Below are 23,542 nucleotides of genomic sequence, written 5' to 3' on the forward strand. Positions count from 1 at the left end.
ATCCAATCTTTTCCTTCAGGTTTGCGGCTAAATCCGGAAAACAGGGCGAGTAAGGGAGCAGTTCGTAGCCTGAATCATGGATCTTTGCAATGGAAACTGCACATATGTATCTTAACCTTTGCATTTTGCTCGTACATAAACGCGGCGCCCATCTCGCGGAAAGCTTTCTTATACCCAAGTGATCCTTCAATATTGAAACCACTGAGCCCGTTGATGGTGCCACTTTTTTACCATTGAAATTTATGGTGAGATTGATTGACGAAGAAATTGTTGATAAGCGGGAGGCCAATCAACCCCGTACCTCCGTCAATCGCTGCTTAGCTGTAGACTGGCCGCCCAAGAATCTGCTCCAGTATCTCATATTGGACACATATTTTGAAGAGCTGATCAACACAAACCCCACAGAGATGAGGCCGACTAAGCATCTTCGACTAGCTCGGGGAGGCGTGAATGTGCCTACTGAGCATCGATGGAACCAGGAGGAGTCCTGGCCATCTCCATGGCTATATCTGGGCAAAACTAATTCAATTTTGTTGAGCTCTTCACTGGCAATAGCAAAGTAAAAGTCAAAAATATGCGCACAACGAATTTTTAACGTTTTTTATTAGAGATTTTTTTTTGTTCCCTTTGTTTGCTGTTTTACAAATTCAATTTGCGCCAATATTTGTGGAGGGGGAGGGGGGGTTTTTTTTTTTTTGCGGACTCGAAACTCTCCCTTCTCTCACCTCACCACGGTCTCCTGCGCGCCGCTTGTAGTGGTGGAAAATGTCATAAAAATATGCGACATTTCGTTTTTATCGCTTTTGAAAAACTTTATTCTTGGCTCTTTTGTGTTCAATTCCTCCTTGTTCTCTCAATTTGGTACTTCTTTGATTTTCTTTCATTTTTTTTATATTTCTTATTTTATTTACAATGGCAATTTTCTTTGTTTTAAACAAGCAGCGCATTGCTTTTTATTTGTGTAGCTCGATTGGTGATTGGAAAGCGCCCGATTGGCTGCGATTTTTGGACAGTTTGCGGGGGAATGCGTGGCACAGTGGAGCGTGAAAGAAAGTATTGTGGAAGAGAGGAAGGAGTACGTAAAGGCCAAGAGGTATTTGAAAGGATCTGGTGGAATAGGACTGAAAAATTAGCAAATCGAAAGATTAAAGCGATGAGGATGGCTGGCAATCCCAGAGAGGCATAGGAACAACACCTGAAATAATCCTTCAAACACTAGTAAAGTTTTCGACCAGATAGCAGGACCTTTAAACCACTGTAGCAACGCCCAGGCCCACCAACAACACCATCTTAATATCATCAACAACATGGCTTTCCCCACACCAGCCCCGTGACCGTGCCCCACCCGCCATCGAAGAGGTCGGCTTCCCATTTTGAAGGGGAAAACAGCTTTTCCGCGTCGCCATAAAATGCAAGTGGTCAAGTATAGCCGCTCGGGAGGGGGTGGGGGGAGTGAGGGTAAAGCAAGCGCCAAAGAGGAAATCACAAAATGAAAAACGAAGGAAAACAATTAAATGGCAAGAAGCAGCAGCAGTCGACAGAAGAAAAACAAGCAAATAAACTTGAAAGCTGGAAGTTGTCGGGAGGGGGGAACGAGCAGGGGGGAGATGAGGGTGGGGCTGGAGGTGGAAAGCGAAAACTGAATGCTGCATTTGTGACACGTCGAAAAGCGTCAGCGCCAAAGGCAACTCAGTTTAATTGAAATCAAGTGGAACGCGGCGGGGGCAGTGGACAGGGGGGATGGGGGATTGCGGATTGCTGTCAGGGGATGGGGGCTGGGGGAGCAACAGAGAGCGTGGGGCAAGATGGCCAGGGGGTTTGCAAATCGAATTGAAACGCCGAAACGTATTCGAAAATCGACAGCAAACGTAATTGAAATTGCATGAGCAACAATGTGCGATGGCCAGAAGAGGAAAGTGGAGAGGAGAGTGGCCAATGGGGGACCCCCATCAGCCCTTGACTGCCTTGGCAGCACTGCCAATTCGGTACCCTGTACTAATACCAAAAGCAGGGCGGGGGATCGCGGTATATTGATGCTGGGAATTTCCAAAATAGAAATACTCTTGAGGCGACTTTTCTTATACATCATTCTTCCCACTCCCACAGTACCTAAAAAAGTTGGCATACCCTATGGATGGTTTTTTTTTAAATATTTTGGTAGGAAAATTTATTGAGCCATGTTTAAGAAAGCTGGCAGTGCCAGTGCCCCAGGCTGATTAACAGTTAGCTAAAGTTTTCTTTAATTACTGCGTCAGAAAAGCATTCTGCAGATAAATTGACATTCTTTGATTCATTGGAAGGCTTGCATTTGGCATCAGGCACAGATTTTTGGAGCAATTTGCAGATTGTTTTGTAAGCAAACACGCACACACAAAAAAAAGAGACACCGACCTGATCGGAGGGTGGCAGCAAAGGAGATAGAAAAGTGTCAGCAAAATAAATGCTGACAATAAATAAAAATGGAAAATGATTGAAACATGTGTCGGGCATTTTCGATTTTTTGATATGCCATGCACGTACCATTTCTCCCCTGCTTCAGCTTCGCCCTCTCTCTATCACTCTATCACTCTCCTTCTCTCTCCCTCTCTCTCTTTCCCTTGTAAATAGCCTGAAAATGTAAACAAATAGGAAAGCAATCAAAGGCGACATTTTCTAACCCAACGTGAGGGCCCCATAAAAAATATGACAAGTCTGTCTTGGCGTTGGAGCCTAGGAGGCATGTGTACTAGGCAGGAAGGAGTATTTATCTCCTATACATAGTATAGCATTTATGGCACAATATGACGAGGAATAATGGTTTGTGGCTAAACAAGTGTTCAGAGACGAATAGCTTCGAATAGGTTAACGAACACTAATCAAAACTGAACTCTTAAATGGGAACTCCAGTCGGATATATTGGGATCCCTGTTTGCTGCAACAAAGACGCTCATCTCCCTATCAATATCAATAACCCATATCGGTGTCAGTGAATGACAAGCCCAACTAATACCATATTGATTGCATGGCCAATAAAACGATAGCCACCCCAAAAAAACCAAAACACCCACGGCATTTGCACCACATAACTCGGCATCAGGCGGCACATCCTGTTGAAGTATAAAAGGGTTTATGGCCTGTTTGCAAAAAAAAACCTAACGTAAAAAAATATAATAATAATAACGCAAAGAAAGGAAGTGAAACAAAATCCCAAACAAACATTAATTTGTAACGCACGTTTGGCCAATTTCGGGTTTACAATTTTGACCAAAAAATGTACCCAAGTGACCGCATAACGAGCCGAAATCAATTTGCCACGTTGATAAGCAACCCTCGACCGATGATAACCCTTTTTTCTGTGCCACCTCCGGCCCACTGGGTCGCTGCTGTCATGGCCGGGGATTTATAGATATTAAATTAGACAGGATTTTAACAGGCGCACGTATCTTTGACATACATCAACCCGACTTAGCTTTGCACCGAACAAAAAAAAAAAAAACAAAAACCCAATCTCAAATAATGCAAATTGTATGCCAAATGTTGAGATTTCTTTTGCTGACCAATACGGGACACAAAAAGTTGCATACTCCTCCATACGAGTGCGGACCCACATGTGTCCCAGCTGCGCCCGTCTCCCCGGTTTCGTCTTCGGCAGGCGCCCCAGTTTTATTTCCAAAACGCATTATAATCATAATAATAATAATAATAACAGTAACCAAAGATGACAGCAAATTTCGAATAGGTGTGAAAGGAAAATTGGATGGATGTGCACACAGATTGGTCAGCATTTGGATTATGGTCGGGGGAGTCGCAGATGTTTTGTGGCCAATCGAAAATTCAAATTTAGAAACGGATTATTGACCAAGCATGGTTGGGGGGTTTCCTGGGGAGGGGAGGGGCCTTGGCTTGGTCAAGCATTGATTTGGGGCTTCTTGTTGTTTTTTTTGGCAAGTTTTGTTTTCTTGGATATACAGTGTCCTACGAGTATACTGTAAGATTGATTTTTGATTATTTTTTTCAGAGCTTTAAGACTTTTTAATTATTATATATAGAAATTAAATTTTGGAAGTGTTTTATTCCAAATAATTATAGTTTTTCCCCCTGAATAATTCTAACAAAATTACCATCATTAAGGTCAAGCTTCTCTTGGCTTTTTGTAGAATTAAATTTCGTCTTTAAGGAGAATTATTGCTACCATTGTTTTCTATGGACATATTTAGTGTTGCTACCTGGAGTCTTCGGACAATCAAGTCATAAATACCCGAGAAGACCAAGACCCAAACTTATTCCTCCATTTCCAGTTTAATGAACTGTGAGAGAATGCGATACCCCAACCCCCATAAACCCCAAGCCCCATGACTTTAGCCATGGCTATTTACTTTCCAGTTGGTTCAGATTTTAGGGCCCACATGTGAAAGAAAATAAAAATCTCACAAATTATTTATTAATTACCCGGCACTGGGTCTCAGTTGATTTGAGTTTTCAAAGAGACTAAAAGAACCAGGAGACTATGGGCCAGAGTACAGAATGGAGAATACAACATTCTCAATTCTCTGCTTATCGCTATTGTAAATTGTAATATCTCTCTCGCCTTTTCCTCCGTTTTTCATCTTCCATTTTTTTTTTGTATTTCTTTTTTTGGCACAATAAAACAATAAATCAATCACAGTTAGGGTTTGTGTTGTTTTGTTATCTTTGACCAAGTTTTTAGTGGCTTGTGGATCTTTTCGGTTCGGGCTCACATATTTTGATGCATTGAGTTTACACCGAGAGAAATGAGGCAGCTTAAATTTGAAATATTAAAAATAACATAAACCTATGAATTATATTTTAATAAATTAAATAATTTATATTATTTATTTAATTAATAATAGGTATTTTTTTTTTTAATAATATATCAATACAAGGGGGCAAGTCCATATGAACGACGATGAAGATCCGAAACTTTTTCTACATAATTCTGAATTTTTTTATAATTTCCTTTTACCTATTCGCTTTTTTCAGTGCACCGTTTATGTTTTAGAGACCTTTTTTCCATTTATTCTGTGGAGATCTGTTAAGTGCGATAAAAGAAAAGGCTATGACATGTTTTCTGCCATGCACATATTTATATTGAATTGTTTAGATCAAAGTCGAAGATGCGGGATGGCTGGGGGCTGGGGCCTGGGGCCTGGGGGCTACGAGTATTTAGTAGATTTAAGGTTTTAGTAGTCAGCATTTTTATGGGCCGGCAAAGTCAATTAAATGCCGAACAGAGTTGAAAATCAACAAGCTATAGTGGAAAATGACCCTGCACGAGCACGGGCACGAGCACGAGCACGAACACCTCACTCTCTCTCAGAGAAACTTAACTTCAACATGGCGGCCTCAATCGCTAACGGTCAGAGCTTGCCTCTCTCTCGCTCGCTCTCTCTCCCTTCCATTCTCTTTGGCTTCTTGTCTCTCTCTCACTGCCTCACACTCTCCCTCTCTCTCTCCCTCTCTCTCTCTGACTTGTTTCGAGTGGGTGTGGCCTCGTGTTCCGAGTTCCGTTACGTTCCACGCTCCATGCTACACGCTCGCTCTTTTGTCTGAGTAAATTAAAATTTTCTGTAGTTTATTATTAAATGAAGCGCAGTTTTGTATCTGTATGTGGAGCGCCCGCCGCCCGTCTGAATGGAATGCCATTGTGTGACGGCAGCGCCAGCGGCAGCGGCAGCGGCAGCAGCAGGAGGAGCGTTTTTATACAGATAAACATAAATATAAACCGTTGGCCGTCGGAGGGCCAACCATCCCGACCTCCCCATCGCCCCATCCAATCCCCGTTCTAGGACCCAGACGGGCACATAATAATATAAAAATGTTAATTAGCGTATTAATTCAGTTCAGCGCTAAAAGAGTGCCAGCATTTTAAGGGGAATCTTCAATAAATACATACATATGCACACACACACGTACATACGAGTATGTACTTGGGAATATGCATTTGTGGACGGGACTGCTCGGGGAGAGGGGTTTTATTTGGGTTTCAATTAAATCTGGCTAATATTTAACTATTGAATAATTTGTTTTGTATTGAATATAAGTCTAATAATTGTTTCTTTCTATTTTTAATATTTTGTATAAATAATTTCATGTGTCATGTTTCATTTTATAAATACAAATTCTATACCATTTAAGCCTTATTCTACTATCCCATTGTTATTCCTAGTTTCCCATTTGGGTGCATTTCTTTAATTCATTTACCATCCGCGCAGTTTTTAATTATTTAAATGAATAAGCCCAACAAAAAATTAAACGCGGCGTACCCCCGGGCGCTCGTCTCAATATTTATAGCTTTTTAAACAAATAAACAGAATTCGCAGTCGACAAAAAGGCCACCCACAGCCACGGCCAGATTCAGACCTCGAACCAAAACCAGAGGCTATGAAAATGCACTCACAGCCAGCTCTTTCTCCCTCGCACACGCACACGCACAAGCAACAGAGAGAGAGAGAGAGAGTAACAGAGAGAGTGAGAGAGAGAGAGAGAGAGAGAGAGAGAGAGAGAGAGAGAGAGAGATGGAGAGCAACCAGTACCAGTACCAGGATCAGGTCCAGTTCAGTCCCCGTTTCAGTCCCAGGCTCCAATCCGAATCCGAAATAGTTGATTTTAATGATGTACATAATAAAATTCCCATTCGTTTTGTGCCATTGCCAATGCGTTCCAGTCTGCATTTCATGTTTACACTGATTGTGGAACCCAGTGGCTGCCAGAGGGAGAGCGAGCGGTTCGTTCCACTGATTTACGAAGCGCTGTCTCCCTCGCTCCGACGCCCGACTACCCGACGATGCTGCGAATGGAATTCGAGGGTTGAACTGAAGCTGGCCAAAACTGAACTGAAACTGAGATTGTGCGGCCCAGCGAGCTGGGACCATCGAGTCATTCCGATTTCTTAGGCCCAGACAAGCGGTCACGCGCGCATCCACACTCTCACAAAAAACCCAAGTCCGATTACGCCAAAATCAGTTTACAGCAGAGTGGTGCAACGCGAAAGTACAATCTATTTTCTTTTCAAGTGTCTGTGGATGGTTCAAAAATTACAAACTAAAATTTCCATCGTACAACAAACAAACAAAAAAAAACACTATTTTTTTGACAGTTTAAGAACAGAAGAAGAATTTCTGCAAAGTCGTGTGAACAAATCTTAAGGAAGAGTCTGTAAGAAGAAAATCTAGAGAAGGAAATAAAAAACAACTCGATTTCCGATCAGCATCAAATCCATTCTTAAAATCCAAAAATATATTCAAGGATATAGAGAATCGCAATAGCTAGACTGCGATTTCAAAGATTCCCCCCACCAGACCCCCAAACAAATCTTGCGCTGAAGATCGTCGGTACCCTGGCAAGGATTACCTCAGCCTTGCGTTCCCAAAACTAATTCGAGTGGACCGTGGACTCCGACTATCCCAAGCTGGGTAGTCCATTCCTTAACACAACGCCCGCGGGTGGCAGCACCAATCCCTCGCCCATACCCACACTCTCGTCTGCTCCAGCGGCGGCCACAGTGGCGGCCAAGCAGTTGGCCCAGACCTTCCAGCTGTCCGCTAATTCCGCCTTCAACCTTGCCCTGCCGCCGAGCTTCTACCGCCTGCCAGGCAGCAGCAGCAGCAGCAGCAATCACACCGAGCCACAGGCTGCCACGCACACGGACTGCTCGGGCCTGGAGTACGGACACGGACACGAGCCGGATATGGATCTGATCAATCCGTACATGCGGCACCACCACGCCATGGCCGCGGCGGACTACCAGCAACAGCTGGCGGACTACCACAGTGCGGCGGCTGCGGCGGCGGTCTACGCCAACAACAACAACAGCAGCAACAGCAACAACCACAACCACAACAGCAGTCCCCTGATGCTGCTGAAGGCAGCGGCCCACGGCGGAGGCCTGAAGTCCTCGTCCGCCGAAGATTCCCCTTCGACGACGCCGCCGCCCGCCTCCTCGCGCCTCCACTCGGAGTCGTCGCCATCGCCGCGCTACGAGCACAATTCCAGCCCCGGCGTGGACAGCGCCAAGTCCTTCGCACTCAGCGGCGGCGAGGAGCAGTGCCAGAACAGCGAGTCCGCCAGTCCCCCGCCGCCACTCGACTACAGCCCCGAGAACCTGACCAGTCGCGGCAAGTTCCACCACCACCACTCGGTCAATCCGTTGGCCCTGCACAACCACAACCACACCCACAGTGGGCATCTCAACAACAACCACAGTGGGCACCTCAACAACAACAGCATCAACAACAACAGCATGGGCATGGAGCACAAGCTGCCCCTCAGCTTCCTGGGTCCTCCGCTGGCCGCCCTCCACTCGATGACCACAGAGATGAAGACTGCCCAGGGGGGGTCCGGGGTGGGAGCCAGCGGCGGTCCCTCCTCCGCCGGCAACGGCCTCTCCTATGGCCACAGTCCAAACGCGCATCTGATCAGCGATCGCGGCTCGGGTGGCAGCTCCTCGTCGTCCTCCACCACGGCCACCACCACGAACAGCCAGGGAGCCCCCAATCCGCATGGCATCGATACGATTCTATCGAAACCACCGCCGGTCACATCGGCGGGCCTAAGTGCTTTAACAGGAGGTGAGTGCAAACGATCAGCGGTATCATGGAATAGTGGCATACGATGGAGACAGGGATCGGGTAGACTTTTATGGGATACATAGTACAATATCTAGATTTTTAGGGATTTCAAGTTACATTGAAGAGTACTAGTATCTCTCTATTATATAAGAAGGTTTTGGGTCACATATCGGCGCGAGAGAGTCAAGAGAAGCGAGTGGCGTACGAGCGAGGCGAGTGAGCAGGGGTTCTTGTCTTTCTATAAACTTCGATCCGTATTCTCAGCCTACCCGAAAGCTACGGAATAAGAAAACATAGACTGAGATTCTACAATTGATTCTTTTAATTTATTAAGAGCTTCATACCGTTTAATTTAATTGATTGGAATACCCCATAGAAATGTGTCATATTTTTCTTTTTCTTAAGAAATCTTCTTTTTTTTCAATTCAAATTCAATTTATTCCCGAGTAAAACCAATCTCGTAGGTGCACTCTAAGAGAGGTGCACTCTGAGACCCCTCAGACCTCATTTCGATTAACCAAATCATTGTGCAACATTTAGACCTGTACTTCAATTGATACCCGCATTATGCATGCTCCACGCCCACGAAAAAAAAAAAGATAAAATAATATATTTTAAATGCTGCAAAAACGGGTTTCGCAAACAAACAACAACAACAACAAAAAAAGAGCGCTAAAAATTTGTTTTGCGAATCCGGTTTGGCATGATTCCATGTGATTCAATAAAACGAAGCCCAGGCCCCTGTCATTGCCCCGCGCCCCGCCCTGCACCGCATACCCTGCATACATACATAATCAGGGCAATTTTAGATATTGAGCACAGCAATTTCTATGCGATCCGAAATGGTCATAATATCCGATTGCGAAATTGCCACAAAACGTAATGAGATACGCGTTTTAACTTAAATGTTGCAGCAATTAGTTGTCAAATTGTTTGTAATTAAATCAAAATGACACATGAAAAACGTGCGTCCATAGCGGTGAATGGGGTCGACGGAGGAGTCACGAGACGGGGGCAGGGGGGGGTGACGTGTGACGTTGTCGTTTCCATAAAATGATTTTTGAATTTTTGGAATTTTCTTTCTCTTTTCTATGTATATGTATGAGTGATTTTTTGACAGTCAAATGTGGAGCCGTGACAGCGGCGGTCCGGAGACAGGGTGCCGACAATTTGCCATCAAATTTTTAATTATTTTTAACGAGGGCGTTTATGTGATTTGGCCGTTTCGGCCAGCAAACAGGCAAACAGGCAAACAAAACGCTTCTCATTCTGTTTATGACAAATTATTTAATGGCTTTTAATTAATCCGAACAAATTTTCTTATTGTATTGGCGAATGAGTGAGGCATGAGTGGGCAGAAAAAATTTTGGGCAGCCCCGAACGAGTCGAGCAGAAATCTGATCAACTGGAAATAATCTTTTCGGGGGATTAGTTAATGGGGGAGGTATTTGCCAGCGATTACATAACAGATGATGAGTGACGGAATCTTAGACACTACTCAGCGGTATTTCAGCCATAAATATATGCGCACGAAGGTATCCCATATAATAGATTATCAATGGAGAACAAATGCATTTTATTATAACTTGACTCCCCTCCTCTACAGCTGGCATACCCCGCTTCTCCATTGCGGCCGCTGCCGCGGGCATGGCCCAGTATCTGTCGCAGAGCCAGGGAGCGCCGCTGAAGACCCATGCCGGACATATTGTGGACCGCACTCACCTGTACTGGCCGGGACTGCAGGGCCTGGTGGCCAATCCGATAGCGTGGCGAGAGCGTCTATCCAATACGAGTGAGTACCACAGAAAGCCTCTAATTTGCAAAAATCAAATCGATCGATCGGTAATCAGGCCAGACTGAATAGAGCGCGTAATTTGGTTACGATTGTCCGCGGACTGTCAACGGGCACACCCCATAGCGGCGACGGGTTCCGACTTCCTGTTGGGAGGGGAAACCGAAACCGATACCAAACCCGAAACCGTTAACAAAGCGAAGCGAATGGCCCCCTAATGATCGTGGTGATCAGGCGAGGGCTTCTCAAGTGATTACCAATATGATTTACAGCGTGCAGGGGGCAAGACGAGGCTGAGCTTACAGTTGCAGTTCTGCTCGAGGCCCAGGCAAAGGCCCAGCTACCATTGTCCAGCTCATTAATAAGTGTTGAGGAATCACTTTAACACGATCAGGGAGTTCAGAGAGCTCTCGCCATGACTCCACACAAAAGTCGATAATGATGATGATGATGGGAAGAGATGGCAAGAGATCGGATGGGATGGCTCGACATATGAAATATTAATTTACTGGCTCGCTTTCGATCTGGTCTCTGGTTTCTGATTTCTGATCTGGTTACTTCATTATTATATCTATTTATAGGAGCCATCTATCTCTCTGTCTCTGTCTGTCTCTCCCTTCCTGAGACCCTAAGCTCATTAAGTAATGTGGCACCATCTCGAAACTCGTTTTTCTTTTCCCAATTGTTTATTTGTTTAAAGTCTCCCGCTCCCGCATCAGCATCAGCATCAGCATCTGGTTCGCATTGGCAATTGATTTGATTTAGTGGGCTATGGGCTACTGCTGCTGTTTGGCTTTTAATTGCGTCCATGACGGGGCACAAATGCCTTGGCCCAAAGTCGGAAATCGTTCACAATTTTCCTATAGCTGAGGCACAGATATGTGGCTGTGTGCTGTGCCCATGTTTGTCTTGTGTTTGATTTGATTTCTGAAGTGTGTCGTGTCGTGTCGTTAGGTGTCGAGGAATTTTCAAGCGTTTGGTAGCTCTGTGGCCACCACTAAGAAAATATTGATTCAATTGATTTGCTAAACAGAGCAGAAAGCCTTACTGGAGAGGAGTCTCCAGCCAGCTCTAAGCTGTAAATGAGGGAGTCGCAAAGTGGAAGGGAATTGGAAATAGATCAATTTGATCCACTCCTTAAGCCGGAGAATCGTCACCACTGGGTTCCAACGAGTTTAGATCCATCTGTAAGAAATCGGTTCATATATTTTTGATGACCCCAATGATTAATCTCTGTAGCCAGCGATAACTAACCTATCCTATGGTTTGATAGCTGATAAACTGAACTGATAAACCGATAGAACCAAGACCACTATCAACGGCTATGCCAGCAAACTTAATCCCCTTTCAATTGGGCTTTCAAAGCCAATAAATTGCCATTAATGAATTGCCAGGCAAATATTAATAATAATAATCGTATGATATCATTAAACAGGTGCCGTGGCGTGGCGTGGCATGGTGTGGCGTGGCATGGTCTGTTGAATGAAAAATTCCCGGCATAATCAAAGAGTAAATAATGCCAGTTAGAGAATATTCCCTGCCCGCATACGAAATCAGCTAATCAAATGCAATTGCATTATTAATAACAAATAAAATGTGTTGAAAAGCAGAGGCAAAAAAAAAAACCAGAGCACTCTTTTGAGCGAAGGGAACTACGGCCGTGTGTGTGTTTGTGTGTGTTGTGCGCACACGCACACATAGGCACTACGGAAAGCGCTCTCTTTTAGCCTTGTTAACATGACAGCCTACAAGCACATAGACACGCACACACACACACACACATTTATTTGGGGCCTGTCCCCATTTCAGGATAAAAAAAACAAAACACACCAAGAACCAACCCTTGGACCTGCCACCGCTGCGTCTTCTTCGCCTACGTCTAGATAATAATGTGGCAACATATTCTCCCAGCGTCTGGGTCTGCCCTTATCTCCCTATATATACATATAGACCTCCTTTCGTATATACAGACAGACATACATTTGTATGTATTTATGGTAGAGAAATCCATTCCGCTTTAACATTGCTTTCGGGCTAAAAAGTTGGTTGCCTCCTTGCTGCGGCGTCTGGGCCAACAGCTGTCGCATCGCGTTTACCATAAATATATGTATGTTTATATTCGAGTAAAAATAAATAAATATATATACGAAAGTGAATGGATAGATATTCATGTAAATATGCGGAAATATGAGAATGTTTTACGGCGGCCAAAGTTAACCGAAACCGAGAAATGATGTGGAAACAATGAGCAACAGCAACTGACAATTGAAACATGTTTTTCAATTTTTATTTTATGGCCTGTTATTGCGGGTTGTGCGATTCTATAAAATATTGATTTTTCACAGGGCCTGTTTGAGAAAAGATGTGATAAAGCCATGTTTTCAACAATAAACAATGATTATTTTCGATTAATTAAGTATGAATTGAATACCATGAAATCAAATCTTTTTTAACCGCCTCACATGTGTGTTTAGTCGACCCATAAACTCGTTTCCAGCTCCTCATGCGAGCATTAAAAAAAAAAAAGGAAAAAAATAAAGCGAGACAACCACATTCTGCTAATGAAATAATTAACTTTAACATAAAAAGTAAATACAGCAAAAAAAAGGGGAAAAAAGCGAGCCATTAATTCAGAGAGCGAGCCGGCAACAGAAACCGCATCCAGCATTTGACACAATTCATTAAGCTTAATGAAGACAGCGAGAGAGAGACAGCACGAGCCTGTCTAGCTGTTGCTGTTGCGTTTAATTAAAATTCAAGTGGCATTTTGTGTGTCAGTCCTCCCCTCTCCACCTTCCCCCCCCCCCCCCCCCCAGGGGAAACTTGTGCTTTAAGCATATAATCGGGCATAAAACAGGCCATAAAACAATGCACAGAGACAGGGACGGCAACAGTGGCACTTAATGAGGCCAGAGGCAGGGGCAGGGGCAGGGGCAACCAGGTAGGAGGCATGTATATAAAAAGATGCGGATTAGTGGCAGGCGGTTGTCAGGGGGGGCGGGGTGGGGGGCTTGGCTTCCGCACAACCAGAAACCAGATTGTGATGAAGATTTTACAAGATTGTGGCACAATCGGGGAACACGCCTGAAGTTCAGATTTGGGTGCTTTCTAATTGAAGTTTTTCTATTTTTTCCTCATTTTGAAACAGAAACACTATTTTAATATTCACTCTCAAAAATCAATTCAGCCACCTCTTCATTATTCCCCTCGATAATCGCCTGTCTATCAACATTTGGTTTTAACAACTGTCTCGCGGAAGGCCAGACACACTCCACCCCCCCCCCCCCCCCCCCCCCCCCCCCTGGATCATGCCCTAGCCTCTTCCCCTTCACACCCGATAATAAATGACTTTTTAATATTTTCAATAACGGAAACATTTACACAAAACAGCACACGCCCACCAGCCTTCGCCTCCTAAAACAGAGGCGGAAAAAAATGTCCAAAAAATATTAACGCCATAAAAAATTATTGCGAGTGAAAGAAAATGAAACAGAAAGCGGAAAAAACGTGGCAGTGGAAAGAATACAAAAAAAAAAACGAGGATTTGGCAGGAGGCTGAAGGATGAAGGCAGGAAGGCAGGAAGGCAGGAAAAAGTGCAAATGCAGCGATGCCAACAGGGTGACTTATGCGATTATAGACAACTGCCGCTGACTCGGTGGAAGAATGCTGAGGGTGGCCAGGGGGACGGAGGGGAGGAGGGGGAGAGAAGAATTCCCCTCTGGCAGATCCATTTCATTGCAATGCGTTTGAGGGCCGTGACATGAGCAAATAAACGCTTCATATTTGTCGGTTATTTATGAGGGTCCTTTGCAGGACGCAGCTGCCAACCGCCAAGCCACCCGAGAGCAGGGCACGCTACAGAGACTATAGAGAATACAAAAATTATCACTGCTACAATTTTTCTTGCCAGGGATTATGCTTGTTACACTGCGGACCGACCTCCCCCCCCCGTCCCTCCCGCGGACGGGGTCCCCCTTTATTGACAAGTCTTGTTAAGCTCCAGAATTGTCTGTGAAACAACAAAAACCTTATAAATTGAATGCCACAAATTTGGCAGGGATTTCGCTTTCAATATTTCGAACATTGCAATCAAATGAGAGCATTCCAGAATGGAGGAAATGGTGATGAAAGCTGTGCGAAAGATGGTTAAGAATTCTCTTTGAACCCGAGTATCCAACGAAATCACATGACATCACATGCGAAACTCCATTTCCCTACACCTTCAGTACGCAGTTTAATTGCAATCCTTTCTTGTTCTAGTTGGCGCCCATAACCCAGAAAAAGATATCCTTATCTGTATGAAAGCTGTTAGAAATAACCATTTAAATTAATAATTTTGCACAAATGGCACCAAAGTATCATAAAGGGACTCAAAGTTTCGACCCAAGCCCGAGCACAGGAGGCGGCAAACCTAAAAAAGGCAGCCCAGCCACCCCCCTCGAGGGCAACGGCTGTCTGTGGCTTTACCTTTTGCCAACCTCATTTCCCTTTTTGCCCTTGTGCATATTTAGTTAAATCATTTCACATAATTAGGGATCATTTAATAATGGGGTGACATTAATTGAAAGGACACATGCACAGACACCCTGGCAGCCCTGCCAGCCCTGCCAGCCCTGCCATAGGCCCAACACCCACCACAACTTCACTCCCACTCCCACACCAATCTCCTTCCCATGCCCATTCCCATTCCCATTCCCATTCCCATGGCTTCCGTTTAATTTTATGACCACCCACCGACCATGTCCACTTGACTGACTTTACGAGCCAACAGGGCACGTACATTCCCGCCTCCCTTTCCCCCGGTTCACCTCCGACAGGGGCGTGGCCGCATGGGTGGGCGTTTTGTTTTTGGACCACTTGGCCTGGCCTGGCCTGCTTTTATTGGCCTCTCGTCGTCGTCGTCGTCGTCGTCGTCGTTGCTTTTGCTAATTGATTTTAATGAAGGCTCCGAGAGGCCGACCCTCCGTCGACCATCAACGGAACGGCAAAAGTTTCGGTCCCCATGCTGGCCTGTCCCATAAATTGCTGCGGTCAATTTCGGTTTGTTAATTGTGTAAACGTGTGCATAGGGATTTTTTTTTGCTTTGCACTTTTTGAATATATATTTTGTGTCCAAATTGTAATTAGTGTGCAATTATTATTTGGTTGGGACACATTTTACGAGATAGAACATTACAATGGAGCACAAATCCTTCAAAGATAAAAGTATATAGGGGCAAAGGAAGCCTCTCTTCCTCCCTTCAAATTACGTGGAACCCCGCTATCAATGGCTGTCAAACACAAACTAAGTGCCGCAGATTCCTCAAATTTTGACAGAAATCTACTGAAAGATGTCATTTGATAGAAACAGTGTTGCCCTATCATTTAGAAGGCGGAAAATTAAACAGCCCTCGTAAATTTAAAAGAGTATTCTTCTACTGCTTCTACTACTATTCAAAGACTGTTTAAAAGTATAAATAAAATACCAATTGAACTTTCAAAACATAGAAAAGTTCCAAAGAAAATTATATAGCTTTTATAATGCGTTTTTAGCTGTAAATAAATATTCGACTTCTACTTGTATTTAATGGACACCACACCATCCCCAAACACCTTTCTGCGGGCGATACTCAAAAACTTTATGCCCAAATTAGCAGCTGTCGCCTCGTAAACAATTAATAAATGTCACAAAACTTTCGTGCCACAACACCGAAATCGTTTGCCATCCACCATCCGCAGGATGCGATGCCAACTTTGTCCTCTTTGTCATATTTTGGGGCGACATTATTTAAGAATTCATAATTAACATTAAATGCTGGGAAACTGAGGGGGAAACGCCTGTAAACAAGGTACTAAAATGTTGGAATTTGTGAGATTTGAAAAGTTTTCGCGGGCCACCATAAATATTCAATTTAAAATCCAAGAGTAACGGACAGCGTTCGAGAATCAAATGCAATCGGAATAATCGGAACGAATTCGATTTCCCTTCTTTTTTTTTTGTTGCAGTGTCCGCCAATCTATCGCAGTCGCATCAGCATCATCCATCGAACGACAAGGATGGCAAGAAGAAACACACCCGCCCAACATTCAGTGGTCAGCAGATCTTCGCCCTGGAAAAGACATTCGAGCAGACGAAATATCTGGCTGGACCAGAGCGTGCCAAGCTCGCGTATGCCCTGGGAATGTCCGAGTCGCAGGTTAAGGTAAGCACATCCAACGCTCAAACTCACTTACTCGGACCGAAGCCTTCACTGTATGCAAATTAAAAGCCCATAAAATGGCGGATGAGGCAGGCAACAACAAAAAAATTTGAAGCCCAAAAAAGGTAGACTCACATTTTTTCGCCCTGTCTTCTCTGACAAATTTGCATTTTTATTGAAAGCCAAATCTCGTGGATTTTTTTGGCCTTACGCCGAGCACACAAAATGGCGCCAATGGGCCACGCAACCCTGGGCCTAGTCCCAGTCGGCTGTGCCCCAAGGACTTAGTGCATCAGCGATCCACCAACACCCCATAAAACACCATTTTAAAGTTGCCTTTTTCCACCCAACATCCCAACATCCCAAAAAAAAGGAAGGAAGGAAGGAAATTTTATCAACAAATAAATCCTTTGTGTCGTCAAATTTGTTGTCATCAACTTTTGCCGTAATCCGGACCCATCGAAACGCACGTGTCATTGTCTGTAGCCCGTGGTTTTGCCACCCGAGTCGCGTCTGCCGCCTGGGGGGGGGGATACAGTATCTGTGTATCTACATTTTCGGTCTCCCCTCTTTGGGATTGTAATTTTGAATTAGTTGTAAGCCGGCGCAGGTTAATTGGTTTGCGGTGGGGTTTAAAAGGTGGGAGGACAAGGAGTCGCTAAACGGGGTTGCCCGCTCTTAATGAGGGGAGTTTCTGAGAGGTCTCTCGATGGGGAAAACGTAAGAGTAACGGCTAGTTGGGAACATATTCCAAAATATCAATGATAAATATGAAATTTCAATTGAAAATCCTTCCCAAGGAAGAAACCTGATCAGATTACCTCATTAGAATGACATGATTGCCTCGTTTGTGCGACAGTTGCAACATCCCCCTTTGCTTGCACCACACACAGACACGCAACAAACACAACTGTGCCACAAATCAGTATCTGGAGTTGAGAGTGGAAAAGAAATCACGTTTATGATGAGGGAAAATGATTAATTGCCAAAGAATGAGGCACAGGACAGACAGAGATAGACACAGAGACGCAGATAGAGAAGAAAAGCGTGAGGAAAGAGGGCATAAAGGCAGAAAGAGATAGAGATAGAGATGGATAGATGAACATTCAGGATTGATGGCTTGAGCTGCAGCTAAATATGCGTCATTTTGTGCTAAGACTAAGCAGATATCAGAGAGAGAGAGAGAGAGAGGAGGAGAGTACGCGCTGCGCTGGTGACGAGAACAAATGGACAGACAGAGAGATGAATCGAAACTGCAGGATTGGGTTGACTCTGACCCCCATCTGGTCTGCTGTGCTCTGCTGTGCTCTGGGCGCGGTCCTAGACCTGTCCCCTGGTCTCGTCTCGTCTCGTCTCTCTGATAGACATGCCAAATGACTGCATGACTTTTGGGTGAGTGTAAATTAAATTCTGGACCCGGGATGGAACAGAGTGCAGATGGGACAGGGCCAGGGACAGCAGGCAAACGTCGAGGCTGCCCAGCTTCATACATATTCAATTAGTGTGCGTGCATGTGTGGCTCTGAGGGAGCCGTAGGACAGAGCCAGATGAAAAACAGCCATGACGATGATAGTATGCAAATTGACAAACAAAAAGCCAGAGCTGGACAACAGCCAGGAGCCGGGAGCCGGGAGCCAGGAGCCGCCCACAGGCAGGCACACACGCAGCCAAATTATGACAGACACACTCACGAGCCCAACATGCAAAGCAGGCTGGACGGACACCCTGTATCAGCGTCTGTGTCGTGTGTGTGTGTGTGTGTGTGTGTGTGTGTGTGTGTGTGTGTGCGGGCTCTTGGCCAAATGATCTTGACAAGAATAATTGCGCTGTTATCATAATTAAAACCGTTTTTGGACACACACACACCCACACAGTCACACAGGGAGCGAGAGTCCTTTGGTCCTTCGTTTTAGCAATCATTTAATGCAAATGGTCGCCATTTTGTACGCTCTTATGAGAGCGAGACATCCGATTCGGGCCGCACTCCTCTCTCCGCCACTCCGCCACTCCGCCACTCCCCGAGTGAGTTATAGCGTCTGTGGCCATTATTAATGACGTTCCATGTGTGGGAAGAGATTCCAGATACCAGATACCAGATTCCCTGGCATAGTTAGCTCCATTTCGTGCAATAAAATTATTGCATGTTTTGTTGTTATAGCTTTTTCGTGATTTTTACCCATGCCCAAGCCCAGGACAGACCCCCGTTGTCGTTTTGCATAAATGTAATGGCATTATGGATCCTCTGATTGCACAGTCCATGTATGTAAACACTCTGCTTTGGATTGTTATTGTTTTGCCAATGGTAGGTGGATAATGTAAATCGGGAGGGGGCGGGGCGGGCCGGGCCCCCTTGGTGTAATTTGCTAAAACCTTCGGACACATTTGGGGAATTAATTAAATGAGCTAGGAGGGTCGTATTCCCATTGGTTGAACCAGTGTAATTGGGCTGGAAGATATACACTACTGGCCAAAAAAATAGGTACACGCTTATGGGCTTTCTTTCACGTCTTATACAACTTTTGATTACAAAATGAAATTTACTTTTAGTTTTCTAACCTACCGAAGACTATAAAAATATTTCTCATAAACATTTTTCATTTCAAATATATATATTATGATCGATTAAACCTTAAAAATTAATACAAGGGTTGGCCAAAATAATAAGTACAGCAATTCTCCAAAGCGAAAAACTAAAAGCGTATCAAAATTTTTCCACTTTTCCACTTTTTTTTATTATTTATATTTATTTTGTATATATTTATTTTATTGTATGTGTATAGAAAGCTAGGAGATACGCTATAAATATATGTCCCATATGAGGTAGTACTCGAAGGAACTTCGTAATGGATTCCAAACCATCTAGAACGTATTTGGAGATCCATCTCTTACCGAATCTAAACATTTTCAAGAAATTATCATTTTTTCGACTGCCATAAAACATCACTGGCAAAGTGCTATTTGTTATAGATGGAAACAAGATTTTATTATTGTTAAAATGTCTTTTTATGAGCCGTGGAAGCGGGCCGCATAATTAGCACCAGAATAATGAAAGCTTATAGACCAAATCCAATTCCAGGCGGCTGTCAGAAGTGACAGTTTGGCAACGACATTCAATGGCCGATATCTGACGAAACCTGACGGCCCAACAAGCTGACAATGGGGCGGCAGTTCATAAAACCTTATGACAGAACTTTGAAATAGAGTGTCTAATTGATTTTTTTTCGGGATGAGAAAGAATTCCATTGTGCCCGGCTAATGGATGTGATTGTGTGTTAATGAATGGGTTGGACATTTACATACGAGTATCCGTATTCTAGCCTTCTCGTAGAGCTGACTTATAGGGTCGGTCGCCATCATTGCTCAGCAATTAGTCAAATAACCAAAAAAGAAGAAGAAAAAAAAAACCAAGAAAAAGAGGAAAAAATAGTGAAAAAGTAAAAACCAAATGCATTTTTATGGTCTGAACCCTGGGATGGGTTGGCTTCAAGTTTATGGCTACAAAATACAAAATCAAATAAATCACAAACTCACATAAATACGGGGAGAGCCCGAGTCCGAGTCCGAGCCCGACCCCGGGCCCATATAAAGAGCGAGGGCGAGTCGAAAATTTACGAGCCAGAACTACAAAAATAAATAAATAAATAACAAAAAACATTCTGTGGACCAATAGGAGGAAAAAAGCAAAGAGCGTGGCCACAGCCAACTTGTCAGCCGATCAGAGAGGTATACTGTATACGACTAAAAGGTAGAGGTCGATGTCGATGTTACCAAAAAGGCACTCGTATTGGGAATCGGAGAGAAGCCATGTTGTAAATTTTCATGACTTTTAAGTATGCCTCTACTACCGACCTCTCACCCCTTACCCCTCACCCCCTACCCCTTACCCCTCACCCCCTACCCCTTACCACTCATTCTGTCTCGCACACAGGACGCGTAAACAAATAAATTTCCAATTTGGCCAAAGAGTCATATATTTCGCTTTGAGGGATCGCACATCAGGAAAGAGGTTTGTTTTTGACATCCCATCCCGTCCCGTACCGTCCCGTCCATTCCTACGAAATTTACATAACACTTTTTATCCTTATCTGGGGGCCCACCTGACGGACAGCTGGACGGGATGGGACTGTGGCGGCAGCGACACCTCCCGCTGTGGTGGCAAAATGGAATATGTTTTATAACATTTTCCTTTTCCTTTTTGCCTTGTTTTGTTTTGTGTGTTGTGTGTGCTGTTTCTGGCGCAATAAATAAATCCCAATACGAAATCGAAGCGTAACGTGACCACGTCAAATTGATTGCCACAATATTTGATTGACTTTGACATGTTGGCTGTCATAAATCGTGCTTCTCTTGACCATCTTTCCGGCAGGGCCTGTACCTGTACCAGCCAAGGCGGCCTCTAAGTTCTCCGCTGCCATAAAAGTGTGCAGACCATTTCTGGAAATTTATTTCAACCATAGGGTGTGGCTAAAAGGCCGGGGCGTTGCTACTTAAAATGTAATAAATGCACAGAAAAATCTAAACAAAGACAGAAATGGATTGAAATAAACTTACAATTCGAGAAAAGAGGTTCTCGGGCAAATGTGAGCCAAAATGTTAGATCCTGTAGCTCTCCGCAGAGTCCTGCAATCTGTTGTCATTTCCAACTATGCTCTGCTTTAGTGGGTGCTAGATGACGCATACACAATTCGTTATGATGTCGACAAAAAGTAAGAAGGAGGAGGAGCAGAAGGAGGCAGGCTGCTACTTGCCCCAAGCTCGTTTTTCCTTTTTGCCCATGGCTCAGAGGCAAATCCCGTAACAACATGGACACAGATGTTACCAAAAAATAATGACCATGAAAAGCAGCCTTAATGATGCCAACTAATGTTGTTGTTGTTGCTTTTGCTGTTGGATGTCTGTTGTTTTTCCGAGAGGACCAAGACACAGTGCGAGTCTGGCTCTTTTGGTGTCGGTGCTGGTGCTGGTGCTGGCGTGTCTGCTGCCTCTGCGGCATGTAGCACACAAGAAATATTAATTGTATTTTTATTTCGCATAATGTTACATATAATAATTACACAAATGTGCAAATGAAGTTGTAAATTATGCTGTATCTGGTTTAATTGCACCTTTGGGCCGTTGTACCCGGCGCTGATTTCGCCATGGTCATGGAGGGAAATGTTATTACGCTTTCGTATAGCACTGAAGAGTGCATAAAGAAGGCCTTCCATCTTGGGTTAATTGAGAAAAATACATTAATTACTATTTAAATTTGCCAAATCCCATTGAAATCGTTCAGAAATATTTGGTATTCCCATCTATAGGGACTGAATCTCGACCAACTCTGCCTACAAATTGGCCATTCGCTGAAATCTTGTGTACAACAGAGCTCTTACATTAAGTGCCCACTTAGAAGCTTTGTTAATGATTCTAACTGCAAACAGCTACCAAAAATCTGCTCCATCATCAAACAAATGTAGAAATTATTCCGATTCCGAGGCAGCACACGCCCGCCGCCACCGCCACCACCGCAGCGGCAACAAAGGAGGCAAGTTGCAGAACGTGCCTGAGACTAGGCACTGGCTGGATTCTGGGTGGTGATTCCCTGTTTAAAACAGGCTGTAAGAACGGTAGGGTGAGTGGGTAGTCGGGGGAGATGGAGCAACATATGTTGCCACAGGGCGAGGCAAACGAGGCAAACGAGGCTGGCAAAATGAAGCGCAACCAAAGACGTTAGTCATGGTTTTGTGCATAGTTTTTGCAGCCGCTGCCGCTGCCGTTGCTGCTGGGCAACATTCTGCCATTTGGCTGTCCAGGGCTTAATATTGTCTTAATTGAGGGTTAACCGGCGTTGATGATGCGACTTATGGGCTGTTGAGGCAGCCCCCGCAGGACTTAATGACTTTGACAATGTGACTCGCCTAATTACATATGCGGCGAGCGTTTGATTTAAACCTGAAATTTTCCCTGGCATTTATAAAGTTTTACTTACGTTTCGCTTACATTTTCCGTTGCAGGTTTGGTTCCAGAATCGTCGCACCAAATGGCGCAAGCGGCATGCGGCGGAAATGGCCACGGCCAAGAGGAAACAGGACGATATGGGCGGCGATAACGATGGCGACTGCAGCGAGAACATGGACAGCGACAACGAGAGCCTCGACATGGGGGAGACCCCCGCCCAGAGCAAGAGATGTCGCAGCAACAGCTCCTCCCAGCAGCAGCAGCAGCAGCAGGATAATTATCGTCATTAAAACGAATTTACAAAACGGCAATGGAATGAAATTAAATGAAATGGAATGGAACGGAATATACAATACACTTAAAATAAATTTCAAATGCCAGCTAATTAGCTAAAAACCAAGCAAAAAAGCAGCCACGAAAGCCGCAGCAGCAGCCACTAGCGAAAAAAACTTCCACAATTTTTTTTTTTTTTGTCTTAAGTTTTAAGGTTTTGCCACTTTACCGTCTTCTGAAGACATTCACATCATTTTCCTCTCCTTAAATCTCACTAATTTCCCCCCCACCCCCCACCAACCCATTTTTTTTTGTAGGTGTGTAAATATTTATGTTAATTTTATAAAAAAAAAAAAAAAGAAAAAATACTAAACACGAAGCTTAATTAACGTCTCTTATTGGTAAGAAGCTACGAAGAAGAAGAGAACAACTCACAAAAATTAAACTGAATTTATTACATACTGTATGTTTAGTTTCTAAACCCTAAATTTAATGTAATTTCGTGCGTTGGAACAGACTTTAGTTCTTAAATATTAAATCTATATATACACTATTAACGATTAACTATGCTAACGGAGATTGCGTAAACAATATTCATAATATTGACGACGACGATACTGAGGATGATACTGTGAGGGACGATGCGGACGATGATGATTAACTATTCAAGTAAATTATATGTAAAATGTATTTAAATTAAATTGTAATTTTAATTATTTCAAATTGATAATGAATAAATACAAAAGAAAAATATGAAAACCATTTCAAGAGTCTTTTCGTTAAGGAATTATCA

General features: G+C 44.0%; 1 protein-coding gene across 1 annotated transcript; it reads left to right on the plus strand.

Moving 5' to 3' along the window:
- The first annotated feature begins 6,574 nt into the window (after positions 1-6,574).
- LOC108153581 (homeobox protein Nkx-6.1) lies at positions 6,575-23,161 on the plus strand. The gene is made up of 4 exons (XM_017283661.2): positions 6,575-8,567; positions 10,174-10,359; positions 16,346-16,542; positions 22,533-23,161. The coding sequence occupies exons 1-4, from the start codon at positions 7,688-7,690 to the stop codon at positions 22,764-22,766; spliced, it is 1,497 nt and encodes a 498-aa protein (XP_017139150.1). The 5' UTR covers positions 6,575-7,687; the 3' UTR covers positions 22,767-23,161.
- Positions 23,162-23,542: the final 381 nt, after the last annotated feature.

This window comes from Drosophila miranda, chromosome XR (genome assembly GCF_003369915.1).
Source record: "Drosophila miranda strain MSH22 chromosome XR, D.miranda_PacBio2.1, whole genome shotgun sequence".
Classification (NCBI taxonomy): domain Eukaryota; kingdom Metazoa; phylum Arthropoda; class Insecta; order Diptera; family Drosophilidae; genus Drosophila; species Drosophila miranda.